Raw genomic sequence first — 26,307 nt, 5'->3', positions numbered from 1 at the left:
CATATAAAGAAAGGTGAGATACAACAGGAATCCATCATAACAATTATTTTTCTGCAACAGGAAGGTGTAAAGCATTATTTCAATAACCTTTGCCAGGGGGCAGCACTCTTTTCTATTAAAAAAAAGAAAAAAAAAGCACAAGATCAGGAAGAGGTACAAAATAATTTTATGTAAGAGGTACAAAAGAATTTATCTATATTTCTTGTTATCAGTTGGCATTTTGATGATGAGTCATGCTAAGAATAATTATTTAAAAATCAAGTGAGCTTCTAAAAGGTAGTGTGGACTAACCTTGAAAAACCACAGACAGTGGTAAATCAGGTTTGCTAACGTGTCCTGTTGATTTCCAGTTAAATTACAGGCTAACAATTCACTTTTCAGGGTCCTTGGTGAATCACCTTATGCTTTTTGTTACCAATATTTTACTCTGATATTAATTATGTATGAAATAAAGAGCCAGTATAGTATAGGTTAGGAACCCAACCCAGGGCCAATTGAAATGAACATAGACTGTTCTCAAAAGCTTTTGGATCGGGGCCTGTGTATACTGCATAACTCCAGATGTCATTATCTGTGCTGAAATATATGTATGGAATGGATAAATGAATCATATAGCAAGGTTTTGATTATGTTCAAGAGTATTCTTCTCATAAACAAGATTGTTATGCACTTTACATTAAAAATAATGATGGAATGAAAGAATAATGCAAATGATAACAGAAAAGGATATGCATAGCCCAGCTTTTCGAGGGTTCACTTCCTTCAAGACTCCTGTTTAAGTTGAATGGGTAACAGTAGAAATATCTATTAGTTCAAGGAAGGCAAATTCTGGAAGTATGAAAAGTTGATTTTAAAGGAGGAAAGCAGAGAAGGAAGTCAAGGAAGTCTGTTTCACTCCTTAACCAAACTTTGCATGGCAGCTGAAAGTCCTCTCTTACTGTCTTCTCTCAGGTTCATGGACTTACCATGTTTTGTCCAAAGTATCAACCTTGTTTGAAGATCTATTCGCTTAGATTAACAGTGGGCAATTTTAAATATATACATTTTAAAGTTTTTGTTAAAAACTTTCTTAAATGACAGTACAACTGAAAATTAAGCTGTCGTTTCTAAGAGTGAGATTGGAATATCTTGCTATTTCAGGCTTTGTCTTGATCAGAGAAATTAATTCTGTACAGTGATTTGCTCAGAGCTTACTTGGGTATATTTAACAAAACCTTTTGTGAGTGATGACAAAATATGGCTCCAAGTAGAATATCATATTATCTTGGATTAATGAAATGATCTGGTCTTTTCCTAAAGAGGAAAAACATTTCCTTAAGCCACTAACACATATGGTCAAAGACACTAGTACTGGAAGCAATAATATTTTCTCCCAAGGAAGTGTTGTTGAACTCTTTGTGTGGTCTGCATCTTTTAACAACGTTCAGATGCTACACTGTGGTCTTTATTTCTACTAATGCAGTAAAGGTTGTGAAAAGCCACTGGGGAATTAATGACATATTTGATTTTGGTGTTTTTTTGGTGAACAATTTCTCCATATTTGCCCAAGTGGAATATTTTTTATTTCATAAATTTAGTTTGGCAGTCCCATGTGCATCTGCTGAATCCTGGGGTTCATACTTTGTTGTCACGTTAGCCAAGAGTCTTTTGTTCCAAAATTAGTTTTCTGGCAAAAACAATGTACACAAGTTATGCATGCAAAGGCATGAGCAGGAAATGCCTTCTGCTATCATGGGTGTCTGTGACAACTTCTGTGGAAGAAGGGTTTGGGTTCTATGCCTGTTTTTATTTTAAGATTAATAAAGAAAAGTGCTTTTTTTACTCTAAGTGCATAGTTTTTTTCTTTATAGGTTTGGCAGGTATTTTAGGACTGATGCTTCTTTCTCCCAATCCTTTTTAAAATCAAATAGTGAGCAGATTTGATTCTTGCTTGGAATAGTGGTTATCACACTACCCAGGGAGTCACACCTGGCCTTCCTTTGCCTCTCATACCAGAAATTGTATTTATTATTCCCAAGTGTATTGTCTGCTGCCTTCTTCTCTCATATGCTTCCCTATGATAGATTTGAGTTCAATTGTATTAAAAGGGACCTACAGGAAATCAAAACTAGGTTAATTACTTCTCCAAAATGAATTAAAAATGAGATTACAATTTTAGTTCCTGCCTCAATACTTGTACTCCTGGCACTAACTGACTTTTTTTCAGATTTACTTTAAATTCATTATGCATATTCTTGCACAAAGATCTACTGGCAACCAAAGGATTGTAAAATCATCATATAGGACTGCCAACATAAGCATCAACTTCATGTTTATATCCATTGTCTCTGCAGTAAATATACGTAATTTTGTGAGTGATGACAAAAGAAGAAAAAGAAAAAAATTAATAGAATTAATGGAATAGTGAGAAGTGATGATAAATTTTGATGCAACCTCAGGTATGTCTGTCTGTATCCTTTGATTTTCCCTCTGCATAGGGCCAGTTCCTTTCTGCCTGATTAGTCCAAAAAGGAATATATCTCCCAAATAAGGGAGAGTGTTTCATCAGTTGATGAAGCTACTAGGTTAAATCTGACACCTGGAGATGGCTTTGTCATGCTGATTAACACTCCACACTTACCTGGCTGTTATTTGAGCAGATGCAAGAGATTTTTATAACCTATCTAGCTGGTTTCCAAGTCATAATTTGTGGTGAAAAAAGAGACCCGGAATCACAATTTAATATGTTCAGTGATTAGAGTTAAGAAACTTCATTTTAGCATTTATCTAAAATAATCCCCAAAACTGCTTGGAGAGACAAAGTCTGCAACCACAGAAAAGAAAGAGTTGGGAAACTTATGGAATAGATAGAGTTTACAGAAGCAGGATGGGTTCTGTTTATTGGAATATGGAAGACTATTGACACAATTAAGAGGTTATGGGGTAGTTTTCAAAACATAAGGCTGGGAAAAGCAGATAAATTAGATAACATAATCTAGCGTGAAGTTCTGTAACTCTCAAAGTAAAACAAAGGTAGAATTTGTTCAATAGCGAAGTAACCCAAAGCTAGGAGGGTGGTCTTGGCTAGTAAAATGAGTAATATGAGCAAGTAAAGAGTGAAATATTAGTGCTACAAGCAGTGAGGAACAAGGCGTGTGTGCAGAATCAGGCCTTCTTGAAAAACAGCCCTCTAGGAAATCCATTCACTTATATGGGCAAATATTTGTCATCCTTCTTCATTAGACCATGGAATCTGGTATCCCTAGGGCCAGGGAAACAATTTTATAGCCTTTTTGTTTTCTACTGTCCTTATTTGAGCATATTCCTTTGACTGTGCTGTTTCATTCAAGAGAAAACAGCTTTGCCTTTCCAATTCTGTAATGTTCAGTCAGTTATAGCAGCAGTATTCATCAAAGAACTTAATTCATTTGCTCCAGTACCAATCTCTAGCTACTTTAGACTTTATCAGGAGACCATATTTACCTTTCTTTGCTATTTTTAAATCCACCCCCTAATGCATTTATTTTGTATTTTTAAATCCATATCCAGATGCAGGTGTTGTTCAAAACTTACTAAAACTGAGATATTTCTTATTAGAGGTAGAACATAACTGGCATCCATCTTTACTAAATACAGAGAAAGGAAGTATTTTGGGAAGACAACAATCTGATAGTAATCAGACCTGAACTGTTTTTTACCTGCCCTTAAGACTTCCAACATCCTAGAAAATTGCTGAGCACTTACTCTGGAAGAAATGAGGTGTTGAATTTCATTAATTCTTTAAAGTTTTTCAAATGGTACCATCACTGGAAAAAATCTAATGATGTCCTGGGACTTGTCAGAAGCTTACATAAGGTGTAAAATCACTGAAGCTAACTTTTTTCAGTTGTCTTACAAATGTTACTTGAGAGGTGTTCTGGGAAATTTGTGTTGCTTCTTGTGTTTCGTCCCTTCCAAAAGCCACAGTGATACAGTCATACAGCTGCTCTGTTTAACCCCAGATTTCCTCAGGGTACAATATCTGTAAACCTGCTCCATCTCAGCATTCTTCCTATCCTTATGTGACAGTTTCCCTTCTTTCAGCTTGAAGCCTTTGGGCTTAGACTCTTGAAAAGCCCATAAATATTTCTTGCAGATACCAACACATGGTCTTTGGCCTTTGCAAATGTTCCAAGAATGTTGTTGAATGGTTATGATTTGAGCATCGTGGATTTTTCTGACTATATTGTTTTGGATCATACTTTCAAATCCTTCAGTGATGTAGGTTAAAAGAGAGTTTATTATTTAAAGTTTTCACCATGTGCTCTTCAAATATCAAAAGGATGACTGCATGTTTACTAAATGAGGTCATGTAGGAATTTTAGAGAATATTTTATATCAAAATATCTAAAATCAAAATGTGAAAGAATCAGAACTTCATATATACCTTGATAAAATATAAAATTCTACCCATGAAGAATATAATGACCAAAACATTTTTAAATGCACACAGTGCATGGCAGGGCTAATCTAGCAAAAGTATTTTTTTCATCTTTCAACTTGAACTAATGTGCTAAGGATTTTTCTATAAGGGCAGAGTATTAAGAAATAAGCCTGAAAACCATAAAGACTAAGGCAGCAATTGAAGCATTTTAAACTAATATTGGAAAACAATACATCAGTGTTGATGATAATTGAAAACATGTACTCAAATATATGTCAATGGATCCTGGAGCTGAATTGCTGGGATGCTAATTAGTTTCATAGTTGCTCGCTGAATTAGTGTCATAAAAAATACAGAAACCAGAAAACGTTGAGAGGAGTGTGCAGAAGTCTAATAATCAAAAACGGATATTCACTCACAATAACAAACAAAGAAGAAATCTTTCATCTTTAAAGACAAACTATTTGTTCTCAGTCCTCCTGGCAATTTTAAAATAGTTTGAAGTATATTAATACTACATGGTTGATTTTTTTTTTCTTAGATTTTTGTGTTTTGTTTTTTTTCACCTTATGTATTTGAGCTCAATTGTGTGCTGTGCAGAGCGGATGGCAGGGCTGTCTACTCAGAACACTTCTAGATCTGGGAATACCCCTGGTACCATTGAGGTGTCAAAACTTTAGCAGCAAGCAGCAGCAGAATCCCTGAAATCTTCAGCAGAAGTTCTGGGCGTAGCTCTGAGTGGCACAATGGGCATGTGCACTTCTTGTAAGGTACATGTGCTCAATCCACAGCACCCTTGTTATTGATTAATTTACTGGTCTTTGAGAGGAGAGCAAAATATGTAGTATGAAGCCATGAATTTCTAAAAATAGCACTTGTATCTAAGGGGCAAAAGATCTTAATTGCTGATAAAAAGTTTGTTTTGTTCAAATCAAAGATTGGTAATTGTTCACCAATGAGAAATTAGTGTTTAAAAAAACACTGATCTAGTTAGTTGTTTTTGGAACTTCACATTTGTTTTCTTACATGAAACAATTTTCTTGTTATGAATTTACCAGCTGCCTCAGTTGATCTAAATTAAAATAAATTTATGGGGAAAGAAACATTTGAAAATTTTAAGTTAGTTTTAATGCTGATTCGTTAAGGAGGATTTTGTATCCAAGACTGTGGAGGCCAATAGAAGTTCTCAAAAGTTGAGCCTGAAACTTGGTAAGAGAGAGGAGGGGAAGGCACTACTTCTACCAGTTTGTCACTTAGATTGTGGCAGTCTTCTAAAGCATCCAGAGCTGTTTTGCCTGCCTTGATTCTCTGTAGGCAAAATGTGTTTGGAAACTCTGGCGAGTACATCCACACAACTCTCTCCCATCCATGAGAAACAGTGGCTTCAAAGGAGCTGTTCTGGCTCTGTTTCTTACAAGCTGTCATCCCAAAATGTTCTAGCAATGTATTTTTGGAAAAGACTTAAATTAGGTTAAAATTTCCTATAACTATTATATTTCTAATTCATTGTATGAAGAGGAAAACAACATAAGTAAACAGTCCTTTCTTGCTCAATGGTCTGTTTATGTTTTGAGTATGAAACACAATGTAATATTTTATTTTGGATCTAAATAATTTAATTTTGCAGGTCTTACCATTGCAAAATGAATTGAAATCTCTGACCTTCCTCAGCCTGTAGCTGCATTTCACAGTCTGGTTGGTTTGGCAGCAGCAACTATTACATGAATTGCCAAATGTGGAATTGAAGATCCACACCTTGACGTTCGCCCTTCTGCCAGTGTTCTCAAGATTGTGGCATATCTGGGCACTGTAATGGGGTGTAGTTTCAGTGCTTCTTTAGTGACTTCTGTAAAATTGCTGGGTACTCTACTGTAGTCTGTCATATGAAATTTAGAATGCAGTTCACTAGAGGCCCTTTTCTGTTTTCCTCAAAATCCTGTTGGCTTCTAGGAGGAGCCAGGGCATAATTATCTTAGGCCCTTTACAAGGGAAGTGGTCTTACACAATTTAGCTTAACAAATTTGCTAGGACTGGAATACGAGGAAAAAGAGGTTTGTGATGATTAGAGAGATGCTGATGTTGGTCTCAAGGATTTTTTTTTCTAGATTTGCTAAACAGTGTTTAACTGAGAATCTGACTTAGATTCCATAGAGCCTTATTCCTAAGAGACTCATGTGAACAATTGCTGGCTAGAGGACTTGTAGAAAGAGATCTTTTAGGTCCCTAGGTAGCAATTATTTCCTACTGTGAAGTTATACAGCTATTCAAACTTCACGTTCTGTGTAGCTGATGTCCTACTTGATATTACAAAGCAATCATATCAAACTGCTTTTGTTTTCTCATAATTAACAAGGCTGATAGGAGTCACAGACTGTGACAGGGAAAGGAGCTGGAGCACTTCCATTTCTCAGAATTCCTTAAAAAAAATTCCCAACTTTTTGTCTTCTATCTGAAATTGGTGGCTTTTTCCTTCAGCTTAACCAATCACCAGGAATACCAGTATCTCTGGTATTTTTATTCTGTACTGTACCTTGTCTTAATTTCCAGTGCTTTAGCATTAAAAATATTTTAGTGCTAAAGGCAATACAGCATTAGAGCAGCCATGCTCACTTCCAGGGTGCTGAACTCAGCACCATTTCTTCCTTGGGCACCACTAGCTGGCTTGCTGACAGCATCCCTGGCTAGTGTGATCAATTTTTGCATTGGGTCCAAGCTGCACCCCTGGATTAGTACCCTCTGTTGATGCTACAGGATTCTTTTCAATTCTGGTCTCCAGAGAGCAATACTTGAACCATTTCATTACAAATATATGTTTTTTGCATGCACATCCAGCACTTGCTGAGTACTCTCCACAAGAGAGTCTTGCATGTCAATGGAAAAAATTGGCATAAACTGTGAGGAATCAACAAAGCGCTCCGCAGAATGTTTATCTAGCCCTATAGAAATTCCTTAACAAGTCTGCAAGACCTTGTAGGATCCCACTAACCACACTGCAGAGATCCAAAACTTTCTAGCCAGCAGCAATGCTGTAAAATAAGCAGTGGATGTTTATCTAATCAGATGTATATGTAATCCTAGCCATTGCTGTAACTCTGGATTGGTTTTGGAAAGAAATAAGTGAGTAAGGGTCTTGTCCCGCAAAGTAACAAATTATTTCAGCTCCTATTATGCCTGTAAAATCTTTGAGCAAAAATTCTGAAGGCATATTTGCTAACATGACCAAACCCAATAGAGGTCATAGGTAACAATCTCCTGCCAACTGGGTGATTAAATGAACTTTTATTTGCTTTTATTTCACTTAGTAAATATTTTTGGAATGATATCATTTCTTGAAATATTAGTTCAATTTTTATTTCCCTTATGTGGTGCATACTAGATTGCAGGGGCTGACAGCTGTAGGTGGAGCAGCTATGCCTGTTACTCAAATATCAAACAGTCACTCTGGCTGAGCATTGTGTGCAGAAGGTTTTCTTGACACCAGTCTTGACAACTGTGGATATCTTGATTGGCTCCTCTGGATGGAGCTATCCTGTTGTGCATTGTGTGTGTGGTAGGGAAATTCCACTAGTTTGTCCTCTTTTCTGTGTGAAAAAAGACAAAGGCATCTACTTAGGAAACTTTTACAAATAAGATGTTGCAGGAGATTGGATGACTGGACTGGCTCTGTGACAGAATTTTGTTCATATTGGTAGTACAAATAATGAAGTTATGACAACTGGATATATATGTCTGGTAGGTTTTCTAGAATTAAAATCTGGCAAAAAACCTCCTAAAATGCCAATGGCAGCAAAGAAATCAAAATATGTCTGGGTTGCATGATGTGTAAGACTGTAGAGATATCCAGCCAACTGAAGGATGGCAAGCAGTATATTTGTGCTAGGAGAGCTCTTCCTCATTTTTACCCTGCTTTTAGTAGCTCCTTTACCCAGAGCTCCAGCACTTCCACGTGGCACTTCACTGAACATCAGTTAACTGTGCCATCAGTTCAGTTCTGGCTGCTCACACCTGGGGCATGACTGGCACTCACATGTTGGCATGCAGTACAGACCAGTGGCCTTGAGAGAGTAGATTCCTTCTGATTGAAGTGGTGATCTTATGCCATAAGAGAACTTGCACATTTTTGCACGAGTTCTAGCCTTGCTGTATGTAAACAGTTCCTAGTACACTAAATCTGGCAACTGAACTTCACAAACAACTAGAAAAAACAATAACAGCAATGTGATTTACTTGTGAAACCAACCATGTAAGTTAATATTTTATAAAACACTGAATGGCCTTCACTGAAAGATCTCACCCAGCAACTGGCCTTGAGGAAGTGCAAAATGTGCTGTTTCATAACATGCAGGATGGGAAATGTTATTTAAACAAAGAACATCTTTGTTTCACTAGGGAAAAATGTTAAGGTAGTTAAAGGGGAGAAGGGAAATAATTTAAAAATGTCTGAAAAACAAAGTTTTCTCCAAAGCATATCTGAAAATCTGTTTGAAATGTAATTGTTATGCCAAGTGGGATCCTGAAGCTTTAAAAAAAAGGCAATGTAATATTAAACTGTTGAACTATTTCTGTATCAGCTTCACAGCTTGTTAAAGTAAACTTTAATGAGCTGAAAAATAATGCAGTCTGACTTCCCAAATAAACTACATGGGAACTTACAGCAAATGAACAAATGAACTATTTATTTTGGGATTCTTTTAATGGACTTGGAACTGTTGTTTTGACCAATATACTCATTTACTATATTCTCATTTGGGCTTGATCTTTGACAAATGTCACTTTTGGGTGGATATGGCACAGCACCTACAGCAGGAAGGAAACCTGTGGAAATTGTTGGAACTTGCACTGAAGCTGGCTTAGACCAAGTTATTGAAGAGATAAAGGAGTCTGATTCCATCATTACCCTGGGTGAGAGTTCAGATATTTGCTGTTCAAATTACTCAACAGCAGGCTTTCCAAGCTACCTCATATCTTGGGTAACACTGAATATTTCACTGTTCGCTTCACATTAATCACGTCAAAGTCTCGTTCCCACTTCCTTTGCATCTATCCAATTCACACTTGTAATCCAAATATTAAAATTGTTAAATACCTATTCTCTCCTTATATATCATCTGTATCTCATCTGATGTTAGCAGTCATTCCTTTCTTGGTTTTGCCCATAAATAAAGACCTTTACAATTATTAGTCAGCTTCAAAGCATACATCTTGATAGTACTACAGTGCTCATTCTTCTGTAATGATACAGCATAAGGCAAAAGAGTTCATCAAGGCTCTAAGACTAATTTCATCAAGTTTACACAATTTGTCATATAGTGAAATTTTGAGGTTTTGCAGTTGATGTGTATTCCACCTCCCATGTAAGTCAGTCCTGTTCTTTATGAATAGACCTTAATGAATAATGACTCACTCGATGTCTCTGGACTCTTCTGGGAGTTTTCCTCATCTGGGAATAGGGGAAATACAAAGAACTGGACACAAACCTAAATGGTTTTGGGTTTTTTACCCTTTGAATAGTAGTGGTTTTTTAGCAAAGAAATGTGAGATGAAGTCACTGATGTTACTTTACTGGGCCTCCCTCAGTGTGTTAATTCTCATTAAAAAACCCTCCCAAACTTTTTTTCCTAAAAATGGGTAACTCAGTACTGCCAAGATTTAGGCAGGGTAATCAGCTACTCAGTCTGGGATTTCTCTAAGAATGGCAAGCTTTGGCCAACATCCATTTTCAATTGCAACAGTAACAGGAAAGCTTGTGTCATGGCATTTCAGGACAGTTTAATTTCTGTAGCATAAATATACATGGAAAATATTAATGGAAATCAGGAAACATTGTGTTTTCATGCATCCCATCTACAGCACAGTATAAGCTGCTAAGTTGAAATGTGCCAGCTAATCATTCTTCTTTCATTATAAAAAATTGCAAATGCCTATGAAGGCATGTGAACAAAAGACAATGGTTCCAAATATGTAGCAGAAAATCCTTAAATACAATAGTTTTTGTACATTGAATTGTCTAAAGCAATTGAGCAGCTGCTATGTAGCCAGCTGAAATGTTCTGCACCTCTGCTGCAGCCTGAGGGGAAGCCTGGGTCTTCTGTGCCCCAAGTCGCAGGCGTTGGAGGTGCTGTACATCCCTGCAGCTGGAATGAAGCTGACTTCTCCAGCTGACCCAAGAATACAGTTGGCGTCTTTCAGAGGCAGCTGCATGCAGCCCGTAGCCAAAGGAATGGGTCATCATGATGAGGGGCCTCTGAGAGGAGAGGGATATGGAAAAATGGGAAGAGAATTGCCAAAGTGCCTCCCCCAGCAAAGCAGGCTGCTGTAGAAAGTAATGTTAAGTGCAGTTCATTTGGGATAGTCACATTAAAAAAATCCAGCAGAAAACACTCAAAGTCTTAGAAATTTTGATAAAAATAGAAATGTTTAGAAATGTTGATATACTCGTCCCCTGAAGATTAAAGAAATTATTTTTAAAAGGGTCAGGGGCTTTACTTGTGATAAAATTGTGAATTCCAAGTTGAATGCTGCATTGTTAAAAATATGCACATAAAATTTTCAATGTTTAGGGTGTTAATGATTTGTGGTTTTAATTTTCACTTACTTAATGGTCTCTTTTGGATATTTTTTTTTGTATAAGTCCTAACTTTGTAAGGATGGCAAATATTTCCTAATATTTCCTAATATATTCAACACTGCATAAGCAAGGAAGGCTGTAAGAGCTGTGATAGTGTCTCTGGAGATGCATATGAGCTGCAGCATTAGGAGAAAAGGCAAAGATGGCCCTCTAGTACCTCTGCCTTTCACTTTCTTCTGAGGCTCTCCACTATTAAACTAGAGACTATGTAGGCCACTGACAGATGGGGATGTGGTCATTTCAACAACACCTTTTCAGATTTTTGTATCACCTTGCACACACTGTATTTCCCTCACAAAATTCTTCACTGCTTTATCTGGTTTAGAGCTGCTTTGCATCGCTGGACCCAGCTTTAATAGATGGGAGTCAATCTAGGTGACTTTGTTCTAAGCAACTATGCAGGAGATGGATCATAAAGGAAGATTTACAAGCTAAGTTTAGTACCATGGGATCTTGAATTTACTGCTTCTAGAAGACTCAATGTCAAATGTTTTCAGCTGACAATATTAAAATGTTTGACTCACTTTTTATCCTATAAACTCAGATTGAAAAGACAAGATTATGTATCTGTGTTTCATAAACATCTGAAATAAGTGTATCTTCACTGCTGTCAATGAGGATAATCTACTTGCATTGATGTATTTGATGCTTTAAGTTTGTTGACATTACATTTGCATGAAGTTTAGAACTTGAAACAGCAGGGAAATGGGACATTTTTGTTTAGACTGCTTTTGTTCCCTTCTATGCTCAAAGTAGACCTATGGTTGCCTTAGATCATGTTGCTCTCCATGTAACAGTACACTAAATTCCTTTGGCTCATGCCCCTCAGTCACTTGGAGGACTCTTGCAGAAGACAGAAAAATGCTACAGACAAACATTCTTCTCTCATTCTTCTCAGGTTGCCATGCTCCTGGGAAGCACAGCCAGCCCTGTAGTTAGAAAGGTCAAGAGAAATGGAAGCTCTGACATGGTGCTGATTTTAATACAGACTCTAGGAGACTGAACAAATGTACAGACAGTTAAGCTTGACTTTACTGTGCAAACTGTGAACAACTTTGGAAAAAAACCCTAAACTTGGTAAGCATATGGGTAAGTATGTTGGGCCAAGGGAGTAGTGCTGCTTCTGCAGATATTTCTCAGGCCTATTAAGAGGTCCTTGAAGGACTCAATAAGCATGAGGAGGACAAGGGAAATCTGTTTGATACTGCTGGTGCTAAATCTCTAAACAAAATCCTATATTTTTATCAATAGTGTTACACTAGAAATATACCATTCATGAGCAGCATGGCTAGAGGTTTTAGGAATTATAAGAAATGTTTAGAGCTGTGTTCTACTATCTTAAGTGGTGGAACCTTTTGAATAACTAAAATGTTAATTCCTGGTGCTCCAATGCATTTGGTGTAAATTCCACCTTCTTGCATGCAGAGCCATGGAAGTGAGGAGCTGATCAGAACAGATATTGGAGGTTTGGCCTGTGAGTGAGCAGTGTTGAAATTACTCTATGTGGTATAACATAATGCACGTCATCCTCAGATCCCACACTTGGGCTCTGTTTAGTGACCTCACCACAGCCTTGCGTAACACTGCCTCTTAAGTCTTAGGAGTATTTATTTTTATGATATCTTGCATAGAGAATGCATGAAATTTTTTCAATAGTTTTCATTAGCACATGGAACTGCCAAGATTGGATTCTAGGTTTGAACACCAACAGATGGATTTAATTTTTTCATTCAGATGAAACAACAAACTGTCATCATTTATTGTATGCTTGATTAATGTGCTTTGGTGTTGTCTTGATAACTTGAAGCAGTGGCTTTTCCTTTTAGAATAACACATTTTGTAATATATTTCCTTTTTGTCTGAGATACAGACTTGGCTCTGGTCACTGGTGCAAATGACACAGTAAACTCAGCAGCACAGGAAGATCCCAATTCTGTTATCAGTAGCATGCCAATACTGGAACTTTGGAAAACAAAACAAGGTACTGAAAGACAGTGACAGAATTTAGTACAGAGTTAGTTATGATATATTAATTTCTTACAAGAGAAGTGCCAACATATAGAAATATAAACTAGCAATGTATTTTCTAAATCAATGCCTCAAAGATGAATAAACAAAGGCACATGTTTAGCTGAAAATCACCACTGTCTATATAGAAAGGGCAGAACTTTGCAGAGGCCTAGAAAACCAAATCCTGGCCATTGCCATCAGACCATCCATATGTTGGAGCAGCGCAAGTATTGCATGTTACCTTGATTGTTTGAATCTACTGTGTTAGTTTTCATGGGCTTCATTCTTTTTCAAAGAATTCTTTTAAAATGAGCAAAACCAGCCATGCCCACCTTAGAGAGCATTCTGCATTCAAGAGTCTACTTTTGTTAGTTTTGCCAATTCCCCGGCAGCTGCCTCAGGCATTGGTTTTAAACCAGTTTTCTGGAAAAAGTAAGCCATATTCAGAGAAAAGAGGAAGATTTTGGTGATGTAAAGCTTTCTATGTTATATTTTTTTGCCAACACAGTCACCATAGAATAGAATGCAAGCACTTTTGTATTCTTAACCAACACAGGTATGCAGAGTAAAGCCAATACTGTCACCACACTCAGACATATTTGAGGTTAAGAGGAAGTAATGTGATCCGACTGCCTCAAGTAGACTGAGGTGTGTTATATGATGCTTCTGACAATGGAAGCTGTATCAAGTTGCTTCCTTGTCTGCTGTAAACATGAAAAAAGAAAAAGACTGTAGCATTGCTTCTGCCCAAAGGAAACCTGCAAACAGAAAAACTATACTGCATGTTCCAGCAGTACTATCACTAGAAAATACAGTTTCAGGTCAGCTGAAATTCATGCTGCATTTGGCAAACTATTTAGTCATGAAACTAAAACCTCAAAAATAATTTTTGAAAGAAATAAAACATTATGATGTTCTTGAAATACACAATTTTTATTTAATTTTAGGAAATTAAATGAAGGCTGAGTTGCAGCTTGAACAAGCTTCTTTTGCTGGAACCCCAAGTATTGTTCTTCTGTAGAAAAGACAAAAGGATCCTTTTTTAAATCTAAAGGAGTTTGATTCTCTTCAGTTCATTAGTATCCATCTCCAAAGGAAATAATTTCAAGAATTGTACTAAAGCTTTTAGATTTCATGCCAGTTAAACTGGCTTACAGGCCCAGGTTCATAGATGGACACTTTATTCAGAGGCAAAAATTACTTTTACAAGTAAGGGAAGCTCAGTGCACAGGATCAGAGAAGGAGCAGGATTCAGTCTGGGGTATGTTGGTGGAGCACATTCTCTTCTGTTCACTCTTCTGTGGTATGTTTCTAAACATCCTATTGCAACACCAGTGGTCTGAGAAGTCAGCAGTAAAATCATGTGGCAACCGCACCAGTATTGCTAAAGTTAGACAAAAATTTCCACTTTCCATGATGTGAAAATACAGTCTGCTGTCTGTTTTGCATTAGAGAACTAGTTCCCACCTCTTACTCTGGAACTTCAGAATTATTTGAATTTATTTCTGGCAGATAGGGGTGAAGAAATCACACCACTATGAGTAGTTTTATGTGATAGACTACTTTCTAAATTCCACAGCATCTCATTTCTTTTCTGAATCCGTAAAATGGCAGATACATGCTATCTTTCCCAACAAGCAAACAGGAAGAATCTGGTAGATTTTTCATATGAACACTTCCTTTAAATGTTGGTATTACTAAGTTTGATCAGTCACAATTAACATTCTTAATGACAGCATTAGAATTTTACTAAAATGGTGTCCTTCAAGACAAGGAATAACAGTTTAGGAACTATGTTGAGTCCTTCAGTACCTTAGTAGGTGGCCTCATATTCTGGTATCAGTGGATCAGGAGTTTAACTGCCACATATTTTGATCTTAGTGAGAAAGCTTTCCTGTTGGAAATGTGCTGCAATCACCATTAACTTTTGTGTCCCAGAATACTCTGAGACACAAGTTAATGGCATCTGGGAGTGTATGAATTGTGTCATAGTAAATTATGGGAAATTAATAGGAAGTTTCCCTCCCTCCCTTCTTCTTTTGGCACTTTTGAAGGTAGGGGTAGGTAGGATGGATTTTAAATCACATTACATTTTGTACAAGTATGCTATAACTATCATTTATGTAGACTGATATTTAGAGCATTCAGGCAAGTACTGAAACACAATGCAAGGGCAAGGTAAGAACAGATCCTTGTATTACTCTGCAGTTGGGCCTGAAGAACATTATGTGGAAAACCAGATGGACTCAAAAATTGCAAGAAGCAGTAGCAAAGGATTTAAATCAGGTAAGATTACAAGTGCTTTGGGAGTTGTGCTGTAGCTTCCAAGTTGGCATCTCTTTTCAATCTCAATGTATCTTTACCCCATGCACTGTCATGACCCTTTATTCAACCTCGGCTTGGATGACATTTCTGCTACCTTCCAGGAAAGGAATTGTTTTTTGCAGCAGCTCCCTCTCTTATTCATTTTGAGAAAAGGATTAAATACTCCCTCTGACCTAGCTTACAGGCATGCTAAAGTGAAGCCACTTCATGCTCCTGGCCAAACAAAGAACAAAAATACCCACAATAAGCAAAAGCAGATGGCTTCAGTGGCAGGAAATGAATGAGCCAGACTGCAGGTAAAATGGTTCTCTGAACACATCGTGGAGGTTTGCATTGACAGGTTCTTTGTTATCTGGGGCCTCCCCACAGGAGGCCAGATGTCTCCTCTTGTGAGAGGAGATAGAGATGCTCTTCCTTTTCCTCCCCCTTTAACTTATGGCTGTTTAAGTTACTGCTAATGGAAGCAGAAGCCTGTTTTTCTCTCTTGGTCTCTGATGTTTTTGGAAACAGAAGAGATAGTGAAGGGGTATTCTGATATGAAAGAAAAGGCCCAGAACTGGCCCTTACCTCCCCATGACCCTCAATTTAAAGAACAGGGAGGTCAGTGCTGCTAATTGCACTTGAAAGGATTAACCACTTCATTGCTTTCATTTAGTGGAACAAAATTTTTCTTTAGTCTCGAAGCTGGGGAAATGTATCAGTTGTACTAAGATGCTTTCAGTGTGAGATGGATGACTTGGTTTGGCTTCTTATAACAACATCAAAAATAAATAGAGGATGTAAATATTTTTATATATATGAGAGAAAGGGCAACTACATCTGCTGCTCAGACAAGACAGATTTGCAGCAGAAGTGACAAAAACCTCCTTCCTGCCCCCATAAAAGGTTATCAGAGGAACAGCAACAGACTGTAAAGAATTACAGATATTAGGTGTGCCTATGTCCCTTGGTGTAACAAATGACTTTTGCATTACACTGAGGTTGCACTGGAAGAAAAAGAATCTGAACCCAGTTCCTGGACACAGTATACCAGATCTAAAATCCTTTCTGTACATTAATTTCATCTGAGAATTAAAACTTATTTTCTTTTGGAAAAGGTTCTTAATTCCCATTGTTCAAATAAAGTGAGATACACAAAACTTAAATTTGGAAACAATTTTTCACCTTATGAAACTATTTTCCAAAAGTAATGAAGAACAGCTTATACAAGCTTTTATCTGACCTCTGCTTCTTAAATAAAAAACATGTTTTCAGGGAAATGTGTCTTGGAAGTAACTCCCCATCTCCCCCCAGATTTTTCTCTCTGGTTCTTGTAAAACATTAGGTCAGTGGGTTAATTTTATTTTGTTTATTTAAAGTGGGTGAAAGTTTCCTTCTCAAGCTATTATACTTGTGTGATTAAAAAAAAAAAAACCCCAACAATCTTTGTTTAGGAAATACAAGAACAGATGGAAATGTCAAAAGACTATCAAAATTCATACCAAAGGAAATAACATTAATCATTTTAAAAAGCCAAAATAGCCTCTCAATAGCAATAAGAACCAAATGAATAGGCAGTGTTGTTTCAATAGCACTGAGACACAACTGCTGATTTTTCTCATTGCTTGGCACATGAGCTCAATATATAGATAGATATAAAAATTATCTTTCTAATTCTGACTTCAAGCCTGTGTTTCCTGTGGTGCTGTTATAGTTCATGCACATTTCATAAGTTCATAACATAACCAGCATTTTGTTCTGCAAATGGGGATATGTTTTTGTTGTCCACTGCAATACATTTTTATATGTGCTTGTACAGATAAGCACACCAATATGAGGTATGATGTAAGAGAGTGTATTTGTATCTTGTGTTTGAAACAATATTAAGATTTCACCTTGAAATGCAGGGTTTTTTTCACTATTAAAAACGCAGGTTTCTTTTTTACAAACCAGCTATTTGAGCCTGTGTGGACTGCTGTGTAAGTATAAAAACATTTTCTTGAAGTATTTTCCAAGACATTATTTCTATGTTCACCAGGGTGTGTGAGTGGCCTCCTAGAGAGTATGCTACAAATGATAACAAAAACTTTGATGTTTTGTTTAAAAAATAATCTATTGTAATTTTTCAGTCTATCACTTTGACAAGATATATTTTAAGTAACACATTTCTAAGAATATCCAGAAATATTTATCCATCTTATATTGTACCTTTAATAATTTTTTTTTCTACCTTAGGAATATAATTATCAATGTGTGATCTAAAATATATTCATATAACTCTGCTCTAAAGCTCAGGTCTGTTCTCTCTGCCAGCACTGGCTGTGCTGGTGTAGGTTGGCAAAACTCTATTCACACCTGATGACTCTGACAGCAGCACTACAACCATGACAAAACTCCCATCAGCACAAAGTCTTACTGAGACTGTTCTAATCTGCCCCTTTACTGCAAAAGGAAAAGCAGAGCAGATTGACAGCCTGCCTAGTTTAAGGAAGCCTTGTCAGAAATATTATGGTCAGAACCAGTATTTGTGGTGCCTACAATATGCCATAGTGACATTTGTTAGGTTAGTGCTCCCTCAAATAATAATATATAACAATAATAAACACTTAACTAAATTTGTTTGAAGAAGTCTAAAATTACCCAAGAATTTGAGAATAATCCTAATATAAGAGTACACGAATGGTACTACAGAAATCATACATTGTATAACAGTGTTTAAAGAGACCACTTTTTTATTACTAGAAGAAATTTCCAGAATTAATCATGAAAGTATATAATTAATATTCAATTAATGTGCTCTTTCATTCTCTATTGCTGCCATTCACCCCAGCAACTAAACACCATCTGCTCATTCAGTACGCCTTTGATGCCACGAAGGCAAAATCAGTATTGCTGTGTAAACCACAAAGAAAACATCTGACAGAAGTATTAGTCACAATGGAAAGCCAGCATGCTAATTCCTTCTTACAGTTAAGAGATCACTTCTTACAGCAAGAGAGGTCAGGTCCTCCACTCCCATCTCAGGAAATGTGCTCATCACAGTGAGCACATCAGGCCTGTAGGTTGAAGGTTGAATTTTTAGGAAAATGTAACTGTTTTCAAATAAGTAACTCTAATAAGACTGCTGATGTGAGCAGTTCTACAACCTCAAGCGTGCGGGAGGAGGTCTGCAGCCCACTTCTGGACATTATTTAGAGTACAGTCTATTTCCAAAAAAAAAATCCTAGTTATGTTTGTGCAGTTTATTATTACAAGAAAAAGTAGTGTCATGCACCGACAGACAACTTACTCTTTTCCTGCACAACACTTGGCATCTTTAATCAACGTATACATAAATGAAAAGAAAAAAAGCAGATTATCATATTGTCCTTTGTAGCTCTCTTTCAAAATCTCCTGATGATAGTCCACAAGGAAATAATAAATTGCTTCTATTGTGGAAAGGTATGTATCTGGTTTTCCCTTCTGATGACGCCAAAAGCACGTTTTCCTTGTCTTCAACTCAATTTGCAGTAACCCTGTCAAGGAAAAAAGATGACCTAGATTAGACAATGTGGATTGGTGGCCAGAATGTCAAACAAGACTTTAGCACCAAGACTTTAGTTTTGTTTTCTGACTTTGCTGCTAACCTGCTCAGTGCCTGCATGAAAATAATTTCTCTTCCTGTACCTACACTTTTGATCTGTAAAACTGAGGCAATAATTTAATCCCCCTTTTTGGATCACTTTGGAATTTAATGAAGTGCTGTAATTCCTAGGTTACAATCTTCAAATCTGCAGTTAATTACAAGTTATCCTTTCATTCAAACAGCAACACAGCCCTCAGTAAACTGCAGAGTCGCTTCACATGGCAAGAGTGAAATCCACACTTAACAAGACTCATCAATGTTCAGAAAATTATTATTTCATCTTTTGCAAAGTTAATACTTTTCAAGTGTAAAACAGAATCTCTTAGACTGTTAGTGTTGCTGAAGTGAGGACTATTTACAAGAGCCAGGAACTTTTAATTTATGCTTGTTAAGTAACTGAAATATCACTGAAATGACTCAGGAGTAAGTATGACAGCATCCTGCAATTAACTTTATTAGATACTAAAAGCATTCCCACTTAAGATGAAAGAGGGAATTTGGTGTCTGTATGGCACAAAAAAAAATCTTTACTTTAGTCTCTGTAACTATTCTATTATTCAGATGAATTTTAAACAGGATGGGCACTTGGATCATGAAGAACAGGGTACACTGTCAACAATATCAGAAGCAGATTGTAAAGTTATCTTTTTCTATCATAATCTGATACTCTGTCTCATGGGACAGTTTAATACAGGTAACAGTACAAAAACCAGTATGGTCTAAGAACTGCTTGGAAGTTATGGACAGGAAAGTTTCAGAAAGGTTTAGGGTTAGGATTTAGTTGTTTGCTTTGCAGTTAGTAAGGTATGGTATCCTGCATTGTAGAAGAAATCTCAATTACTGCATTAAAAACAAAAACAAACCTGAACAGGAGAGTCTGTCCCTGAATTTCAGTGTTATTACTGACATTTCAGAACCAAAACCTCAAAACAGCATACACAGTCTAATTATTACCTCTAATAATACTACACATGTGAAACTTAAAATAGCAGGAGGAAACTGCATCAAGCTTGTTGCCCTCTTCACCACTTGAATTCTCAGGCCTAACCAAAATGAAAACTTCCATCAAATCCACAGTGCTTTCACCCTAAAAGCAGTGAAGTAAATCTCAGGGATGATTCCTCCAGCATAAACTCCCACGTAGTTGTGGTTTGAACACAAACAAAAGTTCACTGAAGGCAAGACCATGGACACTACTGAGCTTACCACAAGTGGAGTATCAGTTACTTTCAAAAAAAAAAACTTTAGTACCTTTCATTAAAAAAAAAATAAAACCAGAGGGGGTTAAGGATAAAAGTTTAGTGAGCATGTTTCATCTGTACTGGATCTGTATACAGCCAAAGGCAATGTTTGCTTACAAATACCCTTCACATGAAACCCCACAATGCTAATGAATAAGCTAATAAAATATTTGGCTGATACAAAGCAGTTACAACTTACAGGGAAAAAACCCAAAGCAATCAGTTTCTTTAACAATCATGTGATGTTGCCAATAAGCTCCATCACTCATGTGAGAAAGTCATCATTAACATTAAATTCAACTGATTGTTTTCTGATCTGGGGATCACTTTTAATGAAGTAATCAATCCTAGACATTACCAACTCTCATGTATTTCTTGTCTTTAACTGATTTAGTTTTGTTTTCTAAAGATATATTAACACGTTTCCAAGATATAGAACTATCTTTTGTCCAAGTTCTCTCAGCTAATTTTAAGATCGATGTACTCATTTGCTTTCTCTTGCAGCACAATTTACTAGATTTACTGTCTACATAAATATAGGCTTACAAAACACAAGGCTTTTCTTTATGTTTTCTTGGCTTCATGAATGTTTTCCTTCAATATTTCTTGTAACTTAATCCTAATAAGTATGGCAATTACTTTTTATTTGGAATTATGAACACTCCTTTTTGAACTTTAACATATGATGGATATTTTGCTGGATGATGACTTCATTTGCAATTGAACTGAAAAATGAAAACAGTTCTCTATTTTTCATGTATGTACAACATAAAAATGTCATCAGTTTATGCCTAAGGAAACTCTGCCCCATTCATCTTGGAAGTGAAAACTGCAATCTCTAAAAGGGGTATTAATGCAATTTATGTTCTTTATGACAGGCACTAAGGAAAGCAATACATGCACGGGCTGTGCACACTGTTACACCCAATGTGTGGATGGGTAAAATTCTCATACTAGAAACTGACTTGCATGACACTATTAAACCTCACAGCAATCCTGAAAGGTGCTCAGGAACCCAGGGAGCTGCAAAACAGCTGGAACTGAGATGTTCTAGAAAGGAGAGAGTAGTACATCAAATCAGCATTGTCGTGGGGAAACTGGACACCATTCAAGAGCTCCAAAGTAACACCAATTAAGACTTTTTGACTAATATATGCATAGGCTTCCATGGAAATTTTCAGTTCCCCTGGCTGCCTGTTATTTTCCTTGAATTTGTCCTCTAAAAGTAAACTTCAAATGCCTTACATTAACATGCAATTCCTCTAATCTTTACAGTAATACTTCAACGTAGCTGATAGAGTATGTTTTGTGTTAAACTAAGTACTTATAACAGGATTTTAATTAGCCAATATATCATACTAACATGTGGGATTCTTTAATAAACTGACTAGACAGCAAGGCAACATCCATCTTCTATGCAAGAAAGTCTGTGAAATTCCTTGTAGGATCTAGTGTGAAGCAGTAGTAGTGTATATGTGTGTGTGTGTATATATATATATATATATATATATATGTATGTATATTGCATACAAACTTGACAACCTGCCTCCCAGCTAAGTGCACTTTTTGCACTAATGAAAGTATTTTCAAACTCCTATTCATCTCAAAGGAAATGGAATGCTATTGCTAAATTGTTTTGTCTTTTGTGGTTTTAATTAGAATGCTTAAATGTAAACTTCTTGTAAAGAACCTAAGACAAAAACTTTTTAAAGAATTAACAATTTCTGCTTTCTTTGGCTCAGGAAGTATTTTACAGCCCTGGAACAGGCTGCTGAATCCTTCACAGACACTCAGAGATAGGGGTACATACAAGCTTACATTGTGCTCAGGTCTGTTATAGACATATGTCCCTTAATCATTTCTGCAGCAATAATGTCTCAGTATCAACTTGTATTTTTTTACCTTGAAGTCGTTCATCAGTTATTATCTTGTTAGTTTGATTCCAGGTACTGTCAATAAATATTATTTTCTTCAGTCTAGTGCCTTCACTCCTGCTGCTTGAGATGCATTCATTTGGATTTTTTTCTGCTTCAGGTTCTATTTTTGCTTGTTTAAGAAGGGGCTCTCTGGAACAGTCATCATCACTAGGACAGACACTTTTCTTGGTGTACTTTTGGAGATGGAAAGCAATATCTTTAACTGAAACTGAATTTGGGCCAGGAAATATAAGTGCTATCTGAATGGAGAAAACAAAGAGATCTGTCAATAAAATCTAACAGAACAACAGGAATTGTCATATTAGACATTTAATGTCTATAAACATTTATATAAATGTCTATAAACATTTAAATCAGGACAAGATGAAATAGTATCTCTTAAAAATATTCTATTGTCCAATACAGTGTTAAATCCATGTTAAAAACATGTTAATGAATTGAGATCCTTAACAGAGATTTTTAATTAATGTTACTTTCATGCCTCTACTATCAACTCTAACACTTCTGTTTAAGAAGATTTTTCAGCTGAGACAATGGTGTCTGCCCTGAGGAAGTTCAAATGTCACTTGTCACTGCAGTATATGGGGCAGGAGGGCCAAAAAGGATAGCTTACCATTTAGATGAACATACACATCCGAGTTCATAACTCTTTTTTTTTGTGCTCTATGCTATGATAGACAAGACTTGAATTTTACTTGTTTTCCTGTGTCATAGTGAATGTTAAAATTTTAAGGAGGTTTAAATATTGCAGCTGCTAAATATGAGCACAAGATTCAACTGCTGTTTAACTTGCTTCAAGTTGAATACTTTCATTTATAGGCAAAACATTTCTTAAGATACACAGTAAATCCAATTCTCCATTATGTGAGGAGATGAACATAGAAAATTCAAGGTGGTTAAATAGTGCTGCAGTCTTTCAGCTTTGGAGGAAAGGTTACAGTCCAGAACTGTGTGTCTGCAGAGCTAATCTTTGAGAGAGCACAGGATGGACTGCACTAATGAGCAGTGGTTTCCTCCCTGCAGGGCACTACCACTGCAGGAGGAAGCTGCACCTCCCCAGCACAGACCTGGCTATCTCTAGAGAATCTCTTACTTCGTGTCTCTTCTCTTCATACTCTGGAATGCAAGGGTATTTATAAATTGTAACATCATCAGGTGCCAGGAGCTTAGCGTGCACAGCGGTGCTTTTGCCGTCTGTTTCGTTTGGGTGTTTAATAATGTCAATCTTCAAAGGTAACTAGAGTAAAAGGAGAAAAAAGCAGTGTTCATCATCATATTTGCAAACATCTATTAGAAACTTACAAGAACTTATCTATTAGAAACAAACAAGAACTTATTCAAAATTTGGAAGAAATTCCTATGGGTGTGTAATTAAAATGTATGTGATGATTTTTTTATAGGTTTAGAACTAAACTAGAGACAAGTGAGAAGAAGCACCTACTACATTCAATTTATGCAAATAGCTAAGTAAGCAGTGATGCACTTTGGAATGCTGCCAGCAGTAGTGTGGTAAAATCTACAGAAATAGAATCAATAAGGTAAGCTGGATGTGGTCTTAATTTGAGCAATATAATGGTTCTATCTCTACTAGGTATTCACCCAACTGTGAAAATTACTATTTCAATGAAAATATACCTAAGTTTACTAGGTCAAATTTCAAAAGTACTTCTAAAGTCTTTTTATGATGCTTTCAAACTCCACTGTCTTCAAAATGCATCTTATATCCTAACTGATTTTGCAAATTGTCTCAGTCCTTTCTGATAGTTCCCCCAAGTAACTCAGCTGAAAGGCATTTTACTATTTATATTTTAACAGCAGTTATCTGAATTATAGAACCATGACATATAGGAATGTCTTTTAGGTCACATTTTATGTAAAATTCACCCTTGGTTTTGGACAAAGGTTTTGTTCACAATATAACGTTTTCTGGCCACAGTTATTAGAAACTGAAGAATGTGCAAGAGCACCATAAAGAAACTTTCTACAACTAAGTGGAAACACAATTGCATGAGAAGCTGAGTGACTTCAGCCTATATTCTCATCTAGAAGATACATACATGTTTATGTGAGGACTGGAACATTTTCAGTGTTTGTACATGTAATTCCTCAAGTAAGAACAGTAATTTTATCTAACTGTAGTTTATTCATACTTATAACTGTGTTCAAAATGAACGTCTGTAAAGACTGAGTCAGAAAAGAAATGGCTGCAGACAGACTATTCTCTGTCCACAGTAACTAAAACCCCAAAGATATTATAAAAAATTATTAAGAAATACTAACCTTCACAGTTGGAATTTCTTTGGTAGGGACAGTTTCAACAGGAACAAAGCATGTATAACAATAAAACATCCTTGAACTATTGCATCGGGGGCATTTTGATCTCCCACTCCTTTTTGCTTTTTCCAGTACTTCCTGGGATGCTAACTGTAATTGTTGAAGTGGATTATCTTGAATAGGTGATGGACTCTGCAGTAGGCTTTCCAAACACTCAGTATTTCTTTTTGCTCCTTGAGCATTTCCTTCATTTAAAAGTGTAGATGAATTTAAAGACATGGTTAGCTGAAACAGACAAAATGTTGTTAAATAAAAAGCCAATTACTATGAACTAATCTACTGGAAAATATTCTGTATTATCCTATTTAAGAACAGGTTTCCTACAACAGAAAGAATAATAAAATCATCTGATTCAAAAGATTTGCATGAGATAAACTGGAAAGAACTTGAGATCTGCATCCTTAATGCACAGATGCACATTCACTATCCCACTTATTTAAGTCCTGCAGATGTCTATTATTTCTCTGTTGTTAAGATCTGTGCCTAAAAGTTTTATGAAAACACTGTAAGCAGTGTTTACCTGGATGAGCAATCCCATTTATCTCCAACATGACTACTGACAAGGAAGTATATGCCTACAGGATAGAAATTTGTAAGACAAAAGTTAATTGTGCTAATTTAGATCTCTATCCTAAAATTTATTGCGTGTGGGCCAACCAAATAACCTGAATGAAATCCCTGTTGGATAGAACTTTGTGAAATAGAAGAAATTTTCCAGGAGAAGAGCTTGAGGCAGAAAAGTAACAGCTAGAAAAGGGCTTTGGTGCCCCATGTTCCAGATAGTAAGTGCTGACTCAGTCTAGACTTCCACAAGTTTGTGTTTATTTAGTATCATCAATGGATTTTTGTCAGGCTTTCTTCAGGACAGCTGTTGTCTCACCCTCTACAGCTGGCACAGAATTTTCACCATGTAGCAAGGCATGAGAAACGTGACCATGTGCCCACCCTGGGGCAGACAGAATTAGTGCTGCTGTGCTCTCACAGCCCCCTCTCACTGCTCTCTCAGCCCCCAAGCAGCCCCAGCCAGGAGCCTGCACAGCCTGCAGTAGTTATAAACTGCCTTTGGCACTTTGTGCTGCATAACATGCAATGAAAGAAGTTCTTCTCAGGATTTACTTTCAGCTAATTTAGGTTTACTTTTTCATGTCAAGGATCACACTTATGAAATCGTGTAGCAAAGTCATATTTAACAAAAACAAACAAACAGTAAGTCCTGAAATGTAATCCAAAATGAAGCGTTTAAATAAAATCAAGTGTAATGTAATTGGAAAGTAACAAAACCAAAAAGCTAAGCTAAGTTTCCAACACCAAATTAAAATCAATCCCAGAAAAAATTGTTATTTTCTGGTAAAATTAAATACTCATGCATGCTATGATACCTTCCCCTCTGCCTCTGCCAAGGTCTAACTTTTGAAAGGTCAGGGAAGTCCACTCAAATAAACACAAAATCTAATATGCATACGAATTTTCTAGTGTGATTTGCTTTCAAGTTTCTCTGAGATAAAGCCAGTATAGTTTACATCTCAGAGCAACCTGTGCTATTATCAAGTTTCCTCAAGAAGCAGAGGGCGAGAGGCCCTGGAATTGGACATGCATTCCCAGCCTGCAAACTGATTCTTTGCAGTGGAATGTCTTACACTCTGTGCCGCTCAACGGTGACACCCTGGAGCACTTTTGTTATCGATGCTGACAAGGGATACGCTGTGGCCTCAAACTAATAGCTGGGCCCAGGCTGCAGCACTATACATGTAGTACAGTACATTTCAGAAAATGACAGACTAGAACTTTGAGATCCAAATCTCATTTCAGACAGATATTTTTAAGAC

General features: G+C 36.6%; 1 protein-coding gene across 1 annotated transcript; it reads right to left on the bottom strand.

Annotated features, from left to right (window-relative positions):
- Positions 1-12,802: 12,802 nt before the first annotated feature.
- On the bottom strand, positions 12,803-25,635 carry DTWD1 (DTW domain containing 1). The gene is made up of 8 exons (XM_036389943.2): positions 25,002-25,635; positions 24,428-24,706; positions 23,241-23,384; positions 22,113-22,386; positions 18,634-18,859; positions 18,313-18,400; positions 16,588-16,589; positions 12,803-12,992 (listed from the first exon to the last, which is right to left on the bottom strand). Exons 1-8 carry the CDS (start codon positions 25,017-25,019, stop codon positions 12,803-12,805), a joined length of 1,221 nt encoding a protein of 406 aa, XP_036245836.2. The 5' UTR covers positions 25,020-25,635.
- Between the last annotated feature and the right edge of the window lie 672 nt (positions 25,636-26,307).

Source organism: Molothrus ater, chromosome 13 (assembly GCF_012460135.2).
Source record: "Molothrus ater isolate BHLD 08-10-18 breed brown headed cowbird chromosome 13, BPBGC_Mater_1.1, whole genome shotgun sequence".
Lineage (NCBI taxonomy): Eukaryota > Metazoa > Chordata > Aves > Passeriformes > Icteridae > Molothrus > Molothrus ater.
This window is presented reverse-complemented; position numbering and strand designations above follow the sequence as displayed.